The sequence below is a fragment of the Haemorhous mexicanus genome, chromosome 25 (genome assembly GCF_027477595.1).
Source record: "Haemorhous mexicanus isolate bHaeMex1 chromosome 25, bHaeMex1.pri, whole genome shotgun sequence".
NCBI lineage: Eukaryota > Metazoa > Chordata > Aves > Passeriformes > Fringillidae > Haemorhous > Haemorhous mexicanus.
In genome coordinates this window covers 2871276-2882066 of record NC_082365.1, presented here as the reverse complement: position 1 = coordinate 2882066, position 10791 = coordinate 2871276, and the positions used below count along the sequence as shown (strand labels likewise).

General features: G+C 57.3%; 1 protein-coding gene and 2 non-coding genes across 4 annotated transcripts in view; 2 read left to right on the top strand and 1 right to left on the bottom strand.

Annotated features, from left to right (window-relative positions):
• Positions 1-1291: 1291 nt before the first annotated feature.
• On the top strand, positions 1292-1364 carry TRNAK-UUU (transfer RNA lysine (anticodon UUU)). Its single transcript has one exon. It is a non-coding gene; the product is annotated as a tRNA-Lys (tRNA).
• A 176-nt stretch (positions 1365-1540) lies between these two features.
• Positions 1541-1613, bottom strand: TRNAK-UUU (transfer RNA lysine (anticodon UUU)). The gene has a single exon. It is a non-coding gene; the product is annotated as a tRNA-Lys (tRNA).
• Positions 1614-2447: 834 nt separating this feature from the next.
• PIK3C2B (phosphatidylinositol-4-phosphate 3-kinase catalytic subunit type 2 beta) overlaps positions 2448-10791 on the top strand; it is a 32642-nt gene continuing 24298 nt past the window's right edge. For both annotated transcript variants that reach the window (XM_059867569.1, XM_059867568.1), the window contains exons 1-3: positions 2448-2586; positions 8627-9551; positions 10365-10465. In XM_059867569.1, the coding sequence (XP_059723552.1) occupies positions 8688-9551; positions 10365-10465 (965 nt within the window). In that variant the 5' untranslated portion in view covers positions 2448-2586; positions 8627-8687. The remainder of the gene's footprint in view (positions 2587-8626; positions 9552-10364; positions 10466-10791) is intronic.

The window sequence follows — 10791 nt, the reverse complement described above, 5'->3', positions numbered from 1 at the left end:
TGCGTCCTCTCAGCCCGGGGGGAAAAACTAAATAAAAATAAAAATAAAAATAAAAATAAAAATAAAAATAAAAATAAAAATAAAAATAAAAATAAAAATAAAAATAAAAATAAAAATAACTATAGCTATAACTATAAATATAAATATAAATAAAATATAACATTTATCTAATCTTATCTATTTTATTTGTTTATCCACTTAAATAAATATTTATAAAAATAAATAAATAAAATTAAAATTAAAATTAAAAATTAAAGTTAAATAATACTTTTATATAAAAACCCTTCAAAATAATAATAATAAACTCAAAAAATAATACTAATCCATAAATACACATTTAATGTTTTGTATTATATAATGTCTTATGCAATAGAACAAAATTTAAGAAATTAAAAAGTCAATAATAATTAGTGATAAATATTAATGAAAATAATAAGAAATGCCTGGAAAAAGAAAACATTATCTCAAGTCAGGATGTCCTTTGATGCAAGATGTTTGTATATTTTCAGATCTAATCAGCAAGAAAGGAGAGCTCAGCGGAGCAGGAACATCCCTGGCTCAAGGACACCCTGGAATTATCGAGCCTTGAGGATGGAATAAATCAAAATGTCAGCGTGGGTCTATGCAGGCATCGCTGACCTGGTGAAATATTCAAGGTCTCTGTGTCCTAGAGATGAATTGTCTTCATTTTAATACCCACCTGGACACTGGGATATTCCCCAGGACATTTTAACAACCACTGGAATATCCAGCTGGAAATCAGAATATCCACCTGGATATCAGAATATTCTGTATATCAGAATATCCACCTGGATATCAGATTTTCCACCGGAGTATTGGAATATTCTGGATATCAGAAAATCCAGCTATACCCATTAAAAACCCCACACTTTCCTCTGTCACCTGCTCCAGGTCACCCTGCCTTGTCACGGGTGTGGACTGAATTATTTCCAGAGCTCCTTTCCAAGTTGGGAATATTTTCCACGTGTTTGGAAAATTCCGAATTAATCCCAGGGCAGGGACAGCGCTGGGAACCGCTGGGTGCCAACAGCAATGGGCTGGGTCTGTGGCCGGCTCGGACAGAAATAATTAGAATATTTTGAGAAATGATGAGAATGTTTGGAGAAATAGTTAGGATATTTTGAGAAATTATTAGAATATTTTGTCTAATGATGTGTTTGGGCCGGGGGAGGGAGCAGCACACAGGGAGCGGATTCCAATTCCTGGAAAAACCAGGAGCGGCCGCAGCGGTGTACACTGATAAAAGCATTGAGCAAACCCAAAACGTAGAGCCCGGATAGCTCAGTCGGTAGAGCATCAGACTTTTAATCTGAGGGTCCAGGGTTCAAGTCCCTGTTCGGGCGGGCTTCGTTTTCCTTGTAATTATTCTTTTTTTTTTTATTATTTCCTGCCGCGATTCCCTGCAGGCGCAGCCGAGACCCTCCGGCGGGCAGTGCTGGCTGTGCTGCAGGTGTAAAAAAGGGTTTTTTGAGGAAAAAATATAATGCGGAGGTGAAAAAATTAGAAAAAAAAGAGAAGTCGCCCGAACAGGGACTTGAACCCTGGACCCTCAGATTAAAAGTCTGATGCTCTACCGACTGAGCTATCCGGGCTCTGTCGCTGGTTCTGGCGCTGCCGAATATCACTGTTCAGAGGAAGTGAGAGGCTGCCGGACTTTTGTTTGTTCTTCTTTTTTGCCCCCCACTATCTGCACCCCTATCAGCCCCCCACCATCTGCTCCGCCGTCCGCACCCCCTAACTGCCCCCTTCTGCCTGCACCCCACTCTCTGCACCTCGATCTGCACCCCACTGTCTGCACCTTCCCTCCTGCACCCCCCAACTGACGGCAGCATCCCGGGGGTGCCGTGGGGCAGCCGGAGCGTGCTGGGGACGCGAGGGAACACCGGGGGACACCAGCCAGAGCTCTGAACATCGCGGGGACATTCGGGGGGGACACCAAGGGACACCAGCCGGGGCTCTGAACATCGCGGGGACATTCGGGGGGGACACCAAGGGACACCAGCCAGCGCTCTGAACATCGCGGGGACATTCGGGGGGGACACCAAGGGACACCAGCCGGGGCTCTGGACAATGAGGAGCATCGCGGGGACATTCAGGGGGACACCGGGGAACACCAGCCGGGGCTCTGTGTAAAGAGGAACATTTTGGGGACATTCAGGGGGACACCAGCCCGGGCTCTGGGCAACGAGCAACATCCCGGGGACATTCAGGGGGACACCAGCCGGGGCTCTGAACATCTCGGGGACATTCAGGGGCTCACCGGGGGACACCAGCCGGGGCTCTGAACATCTCGGGGACATTCAGGGGCTCACCGGGGGACACCAGCCGGGGCTCTGTGCAATGCGGAGCGCGGCCGGGAGATGGCCCCGCACCGCCCCGCGCTGCGCCCGCCATTGTCCGCCGCCTCCGCCGCGGAGCTCCCGCCTCCCTCCGGCTCCTCCCGCATCCCTCCGGCTCCTCCCGCCTCTCTCCGGCTCCTCCCGCATCCCTCCGGCTCCTCCCGCATCCCCCCGGCTCCTCCCGCACCCCCGGCCCCGCCGCCGCCGCCGCAGCCGCTCGGAGCAGGTAGGGCCGCGGAGGGAGCGGGGGGCTCTGCTCGGCTCGTCCCGGGATTTCCCCGCTAAAAATTGATATTTTCTATTTAAATGGGGGTTTGTGCATCCGTAATTTCCCCTCCCGGGGGAGATGAGGCTGCCGCTCGCCTTCTCGGAGCTCCCCAAGAGCTGCGGCTCATCGTGGGAACCCCAAAAGGGAGCGGGGGGAAATGCGGGGCTGCCCTTTCCCAGGGCACGCGGAGGGGTCGGGGGTCTCGGAATGTCCCCTCGGGAATTTGGGGGCTTTGGAACAATGAGATGGTGCCCGAGGAACGGCGAAGTTGGGCGAAGGCGACAGGGGGGGTTGGGGTCCTGTCCCCTCCCGGCGGGGCAGGGACAGCGATGGGGACAGGGGTGGGGACAGGGGGACAGAAATAAGGAAGGGATGGGGATCACGGAATCCTCGCGTGCTTTCGGTCTTGGTTTTTGGATTTGGACCCTCTGGTCCCCACCCCCCTGCCCTGGGCAGGGATGCCACCCTTTGGGTCAGTGGCTGGGGACAGGGACAGGGACAGGCCAGCCGTGGTGCGAGGCCGAGCAGGGTGGGCTCAATCCCAGCCCTAAACCCCCACGGATTTAGGGGCAGGAGGCTCCGGTGAGGATGCTGGTGGGATCCCCGATCCCTGCTCTCCTGCGGATCCCAAACCTGCGGGAATGCTCGCGGATCAGAATTCCGGAGGTTCGGGAGCTGCTCCCGTTGGGCGAGGGAGCTCCAGGGGCTCCCTGCTCGTGTGTGCGAGGCCGAGCACGGCTGGGATTGTTCCCGGCATCTGGGCCCGGCTCCATGAGCACCAGCGTGACCGGGAAAATCAATCCTTCCTTCCCAGAGCGGCAGGGCCGGGATAACAGGGAGCTGGGGGTGTGGGAACCTGCCTGGAGCCCAGATTTCCCAGGAAAATCAGTCATGCCTTCCCAGAGCTGCAGGGATGGATAACAGGGAGCTGGGGGATGAAGGAATATGTTCCCAGAGCCTGGATCTCCCAGGAAAATCCTTCCTTCCTTCCCAGAGCGGGAAGAACGGGATAACAGGGAGCTGGGGGAACCTGCCTGGAGCTTGGTATTCCCAGGAAAATCGATCTTTTCCCTTGCAAAGTGAGAGGAATGGGATAATAGGGAGCTGGGGGGGTGAGGGAACCTGCCTGGAGCCTGGTATTCCCAGGAAAACCAGTCCTTCCTTCCCAGAGCTGGAGGAATGGGATAACAGGGAGCTGGGGGTGAGGGAATGCTCCTGTAGCCTGGATCTCCCAGGAAAATCCTTCCTTCCTTCCCAGAGCAGGAAGAACGGGATAACAGGGAGCTGGGGGGTGAGGGAACCTGCCTGGAGCCTGGTATTCCCAGGAAAACCAGTCCTTCTTTCCCAGAGCTGCAGGAATGGATAACAGGGAGCTGGGGGATGAGGGAATATGTTCCTGGAGCCTGGATCTCCCAGGAAAATCCATCCTTTCCCTTGCAAAGTGAGAGGAATGGGATAACAGGGAGCTGTTGGGGAAACCTGCCTGAAACCCAGATTTCCCAGAAAAATCCTTCCTTCCTTCCCAGAGCAGCAGGGATGGGATAACAGGGAGCTGGGGGGATGGGGAAACCTGCCTGGAGCCTGGCTTTTCCAGGAAAACCCTCCTGCTCTGTGAGGGATGGGATAACAGGGAGCTGTGGGATGGGGAAACCTGCCTGGAGCCTGGTATTCCCAGGAAAACCAGTCCTTCCTTCCCAGAGCTGCAGGGGTGGGATAACAGGGAGCTGGGGGATGAGGGAACCCGCCTGTCCCAGATTTCCCGGGGTAACCGCCCCGGCCAGGCACCTGCCCCACCTGGGAGCACAATCCTGAATTCCAGAGGGAGGCTGGGAGAGGATCCGGGGGATCCAGAGGATCTGGAGGATCAGCCCTTCCAACCCTGCAGCCGGGAATTCCTGGCCTGCTGCAGTGGGAGCAGGTGCTCCGTGTGGGAGCAGGGCTGGGATGGACTGGGATTGACTGGGATTGAATGGGATGCACTGGGATGGACTGGGATTGAATGGGATGCACTGGGATGGACTGGGATTGACTGGGATTGAATGGGATGCACTGGGATGGACTGGGATTGAATGGGATGCACTGGGATTCACAGGGATGCTCCAGGATGCACTGGGGTGCACTGGGATTTACTGGGGTTCACTGGGATGTACCAGGATAGATTGGGATTCACAGGGATGCACTAGGATAGACTGGGATAGACTGGGATTGACTGGGATTCACTGGGATTCACTGGGGTTCACCAGGATTCACAGGGATGCACTGGGATGCACTGGGATTGACTGGGTTCACTGGGATGCACTGGGATGCACCCTGAGATGATCCCAGTCCTCCCTGCCTCCCCTTTTTCCTTCCAGACTGTTGGATTTGCTGGATTTGGGATCACTGGATCCATTTGTGGCTCCAAAAGTGTTTTGGGGTGTTCCTGTGGTGGTTTTGGGGTGTTCTTGTGGTGGTTTTGGGGTGTTTTCAGGCCTCCAGCCCCTCCTGTCCCTGCTGCCCCTCCTGTCCCCGGGTGGGTGGCAGCAGGAAGCCGAGATTTGCATAGGACACGGGTGGTGGCATTGGGGACAGCGTGACGCCACCTCCACTGTCCCCCAGGGGTGGCCCTGCCCCCCAAAACCCCGGGCCCGGGGTGGGGGTGGGAGATTCCGAAAGTCTGGGTGTGGGTGTGACACGGGGACAGGGACAGGAGGTGGCTCCGGGGTCGGGGCGGGGTCTGGAGCTGCTTGGGGACACCGTGGGGACACCGTGGGGACACCGTGGGGACAGGAATGGGGGTGTCTTTAAAAGGGGGGGGGGGTCTGTCACCCCCTGTCCCAATCCTGAGAGGGGGAAGGGAGGGATGGGGGTGCTCAAGGAGCCCCTGGGATCCCATCCCCAGGGATCTGCCATGGGATCCTGTCTGGTTTCCTGGGATCAGGGAGGCTCCAGAGCCCCCTTTAACCATGACACCATTAAAATTCCCATTAAAATTCCCATTAAATTCCCGTTAAATCCCCATTAAATCCCTGGAGCAGGAGGCTCTGACCGAGCATCACTTCCTGCTCCTGGACCAGCACTCAGAGGGAGATTTTGGGGCTTTTCCACGAGATTTTTTTGCTCCTTTTGGGATGGGAAGGAGCTGAGCCACCTGCTCAGTGTCCCCAAACCAAGTGACATCCCCTGGTGGTGGCAAGACCCCTCAGCAGGGCTTTCCTCGGCTCTGTGGGGTCAAACCCCATTCCCGCCCCATTCCCGCCCCATTCCCGCCCCATTCCCGTGGCAATCCCAGCCCCACAGGCGGCTGCAGGGGATGCAGATGTTTGTCTTGGAGAGCAGCACGGAGCTGTGGCTTCGTCAGCCACAAAACCCAGCCGGGACTTTGTTGCTTTTGGGTTAAAAGCAGATTTTCCTCTGTTCGGCTTCCAGCTTTTGGGATTTCTGCTTTTCCAGGAAAAAGCCACAGCTGCCATCAGGGCCCGAAATGCCAGGGAAGGGAACATTCCCAACCTCTCAGCCCCACTCTGGAGCCACTTTTTCCAGCTGGAAAGCACCAAAACCCCTGGAGGAGCTGGTGCTGGGGGGCTGGAAAAGGGACAAATCCAGTGGGAATTGTGGAGCTCATTAGGAACCATCTGGTCCTGCAGAGCTCGGGGTCACGAGGACAAAACCCCCCCAGGAGCAGCCTGGGGACACCCTGGGCTGGAGGGACGTGGCCACTGGTCACTGGGGTGGGGTGTGGGGGCCACTTGTGGGGCTGGGGGAGGTCCCAGGCCTCCCCTGGGTCTGGGGTTTTGGGATTTGGGATTTTCCCGCTTCCCCCAAAATGGGTGTGGTGATGGCCAGGGCTCCCAGTTCAACATTTGTTGTTGCTGGGGAAGGGGAGTGGCCCCTTTTGACCCTAAATTGGGGCATCAACAGAGCCCTGTGTGGGGCAGAGGAGAGCCTGGGGGGGCACTGGAGCCAGACCTCACCTGAACCCCAAAAACAGGAGGTCCCATGAGCCACACCCATCCAAAACCCCAAAAACAGGAGGTCCCATGAGCCAAACCCAGCCAGAACCCCAAAAACAGGAGGTCCCATGAGCCAAACTTATCCAGAACCCCAAAACAGGAGGTCCCATGAGCCAGATTTGCCCAGAACCCCAAAAATGGGAGGTTCCATGAGCCAAACCCATCTAAAACCCCAAAACCTGGAGGTCCCTTGAGCCAAACCCATCCAGAACCCCAAAAAAAGGAGGTTCCATGAGCCAAACCTGCCCAGAACCCCAAAACCTGGAGGTTCCATGAGCCAGATCTGCCCAGAACCCCACACCCTGGAGGTTCCATGAGCCACACCCATCCAAAACCCCAAAAACAGGAGGTCCCATGAGCCAAACTCATCCAGAACCCCAAAAATGGGAGGTTCCATGAGCCAAACCTGCCCCAAACCCCAAAAACAGGAGGTCCCATGAGCCAGATCTGCCCAGAACCCCACACCCTGGAGGTCCCTGCTGGTGATTTTCAGAGCTGAGCAGGGCCTGGCTGGGTCCTGGGGAATATCCGTGAGATCCAGAAATTTCCTGGCTCCTCCAGGCCATTCCCAGTTCCCTCTCCTGAAATAAGAGACAGGAGCTGCCCCCTCAGCACCCTCACCCCTTCCTTCCCCATCTCTCCTTTCCCATTCTGCCTTAAAAATCCCTGGATTTGCTGCCAGGATCTGGGGTGGGTTTTTTTTTCCTCAAATCATTGAAATTTTTATAAAATCACAGTGCTGGGGCAGCCTGGTGGGGTTTGGGGTGGCTCAGCCCCAGCTGCAGGTGCTGATCCCGCTGCCCTTCCCAAATCTGGGGCTGGTTTTGCCCTTTGGGGGAAAAAATTTGGGATTCCAGCTCAGCCCCTCCCCTGCCTGGTGTCCGTGGGCTCCTGGGGAAGTGGAAGCAGCAGCAGCTGCTGCCAAATTTTTATTTTTACCCCCTGGCCCTGCTGGGCCCCCGCTCGTTTCCCTTTTTCCAGGCACACAGGAAGGGCTGAGCCAGCCCGGCCTTCCTTATCCCAGAGATTCCAGAGGGTGGGAAAGGACCTTGGGATATTCCATCCATCATCCCAGAGTGCTCCAAACCCTGACAAACCCGGCCTTGGGCACTCCCAGGGATGGGGCAGCCACGGCTTCTGTGGGAATTCACAGGCTGGGAATGAGTCAGGAGTCCTGGAATTGGGATTTTTTTTAATGGAATCCTGGAATGGTTTGGGTTGGAAGATCCTAAGGATCATCCCAGTCCCACCCCATGTCATTTCCCATGGTCCCAGGGTGCTTCAAACCCCATCCAGCCCTGGGGGCTCCCAGGGATCCAGGGGCAGCCACGGATTCCCTGGGAATTCCAACCCAAACCATTCCAGGATTCCTTGTGCTGGTTTGGAATGGGTTGGGAATAAATCCTTCCCTGGGAAGGAAGCATTCCCAGCATTAACCCCTCACCTTCCCCATTCCCAACATCCAAGGGCACCCATCCATCAATCACATCTTTCCCCATTCCCAGCACCCATGGGTGCCATCCATCAATCCCTCACCTTTCCCTATTCCCAGCACCCATGGCTGCCATCCTTTAACCCCTCACCTTTCCCTATTCCCAGCATCCATGGCTGCCATCCTTTAACCCCTCACCTTTCCCCATTCCCAGCATCCATGGGCATCCATCCATTGACCCCACACTTTTCCCCACTCCCAACATTAACCCCACATCTTTCCCCACTCCTAGTATCCATGGGTGCCATCCATCAATCCCACACCTTTCCCCACTCCCACCATCAATCCCTCACCTTTCCCTACTCCCAAAACCAATCCCACACCTTTCCCCACTCTCAGCACCGATCCCATACCTTTCCCCACTCCCAGCATTAACCCCTCATTTTCCCCACTCCCAGCACCAATCCCTCACTATTCCCCACTTCCAGCACCAATCCGTCACCTTTCCCCTCTCCCGCACCAATCCCCCCCTTCCCCCACTCCCACCCGCTGACCCCCTCCCCTCCCGGTGCAGCAGCCGCAGGATGCCGTTCTCCTGACGCCGGTGCCGCTCTCCCGACGCCGATCCCGGCAGGATGTCGCGCCGCCGCGGCCCCGGCGAGCAGTGGCCGGCGCTGGAGTCGGTGGGGCTGAGCCGCAAGGAGCTGGCGCTGGCCGAGGCGCTGCAGATGGAGTACGACGCCCTGTCCCGCCTCCGCCAGGACAAGGAGGAGAGCCGGGCCAGGAAGGAGCAGCTCCAGGAGCGCTCCCTCATCTCCTGGGATGACCCCGCGGACAGGAACGCCATCAAAGCCGCGCGGGGGCTCTCCGGCTCCGACCCCGCGCTCAGCCACGCCGTCCCCAATGTCCCCGAGGGTCCCCAAGTGCCACCCGGGCCCAGCCCGCCCCGGCCGGAGCAGCAGCCCTGGAAGGGCCCCCTGAGCGGGGATTACCTGCTCATCTTCGAGGGCTCCCAGCGGGATTTCCTCGGGGAGCCCCTCAACGGCTCCGAGCCCCACCAGGGCGGCGGTTCTCCCAAGAAGCTCTCGCCGCCCCCGCTGCCCCCCCGGCACCCGCTGTGGGGCTGTCCCGAGGGCGGCCAGCGCTCGGGGAAGGCGTCCCCGCTGTCCCCCAAGGGCCAGGGCCAGCCCAGGGACATCAACATGTTCTCGGTGGCCCAGGACAAGCTTTTGGGGCGCCGCATCTCCCAGGAGGATCCCTACGGCGTGGACGCCATCACCTGCCTCAACCTCAAGTCCACCTACGAGTCCGAGGTGCTGCGGGAAGGTTCCTGGGGCTGGAAGGAAGGCAGGAACATCCTGGAGAAGGAATCCAGCGGGAAGCCGGTGGCACGGAGCAAGACCATGCCCCCCCAGGTGCCCCCGCGCACCTACGGAGCCCGGGCGGGCAGCAGGAAGAACCTGGCGGCCAACAGGAACCGCAGGATCTCCGTGGAGCCAGTGAGGAGCTTCCCCGGGGTGGGAATGGGAATTGGGGAGGGATGGAGCTGGGAATTCGGAGCTGGGATGTGCCTGAGCTCGGTGTCCTTCTGGGTGGGTTCTTCTTGTGCTGTCAGCGGGGCTCCTTGGAATGGGATGTGGGATGTGGGAAGAGACGTCTGAGTGTGGGGATGTCCCATGAGACAGCACTGCCCAGAGCCCCAAAAACTGAGACAGACCTGCCCAGAGCCCCCAAAACTGAACCAGACCTGCCCAGAGCCCCAAAAACTGAGCCAGACTTGTCCAAAACCCTAAAACTGAACCAGACCTGCCCAGAGCCCCAAAAACTGAGCCAGACCTGTCCAAAATCCCAAAACTGAGCCAGACCTGTCCAAAATCCCAAAACTAAAGGGTCTGTGAGTCAGACCTGTCCAAAATCCCAAAACTGAGCCAGACCTGTCCAAAACCCCAAAACTGAAGGGTCTGTGAGTCAGACCTGGCACGGCAGTGCCACCTTCCCTGCTGGGGACAGCAGCTGGCAGTGTCCCCTGCAGCACTCCCACAGCCTGGGGACGCTCCCTGCCCATCCTGCTGCTCCTCCCTGTGGGATGTCCCTGGGAATGGCCACTTTTGGGGAAACTCTGAGGGTCTCCAATCCTTGGACAAGCCAAACCCCCCCTGTGCTACCCCAAAGCCCCCACATCACTGCAGGGCCACCTCTGTCCCCACCATGGTGGCCCTGGAGTGGCACAGGCTGCTCCAGCCGGGGCTCTGGGGGTCCCCATGGGGGTGTGGGGTGGCCCCCAGCTGACAGGCTCGTGCCCTGCCCCACAGGTGGCCCCCAGGCCCCACTCCTTGGCCAACGGCTACGAGCTCTTCGAGGTGTCCGAGGAGCGGGACGAGGAGGTGGCCGCCTTCTGTCACATGCTGGATGTGTGAGTACCCAAAACATCCCCAAAACACCCCAAAGGGGCTTCAGGGCCACTCAGAGGACATTCAGGGCCACCAAAAGGGGTTGCATGGCCACCAAAGGGGATCCAAGGCACCAAAGGGGATCCAAGGCCACCAAAAGGGATCCAAGGTCACCAAAAGGGGATTCAGGGTGACCCCAAGGGGATTCAGGGCTATCCTGAGGGGCTTCAGGGCCACCAAGAGGGGCTTCAGGGCCACCAAAATGGGATCCAAGGCCACCAAGAGGGGCTTCAGGGCCACCAAAAGGGGATTCAGGGCCACCCCAAGGGAATTTAGGGCCACCCCAAGG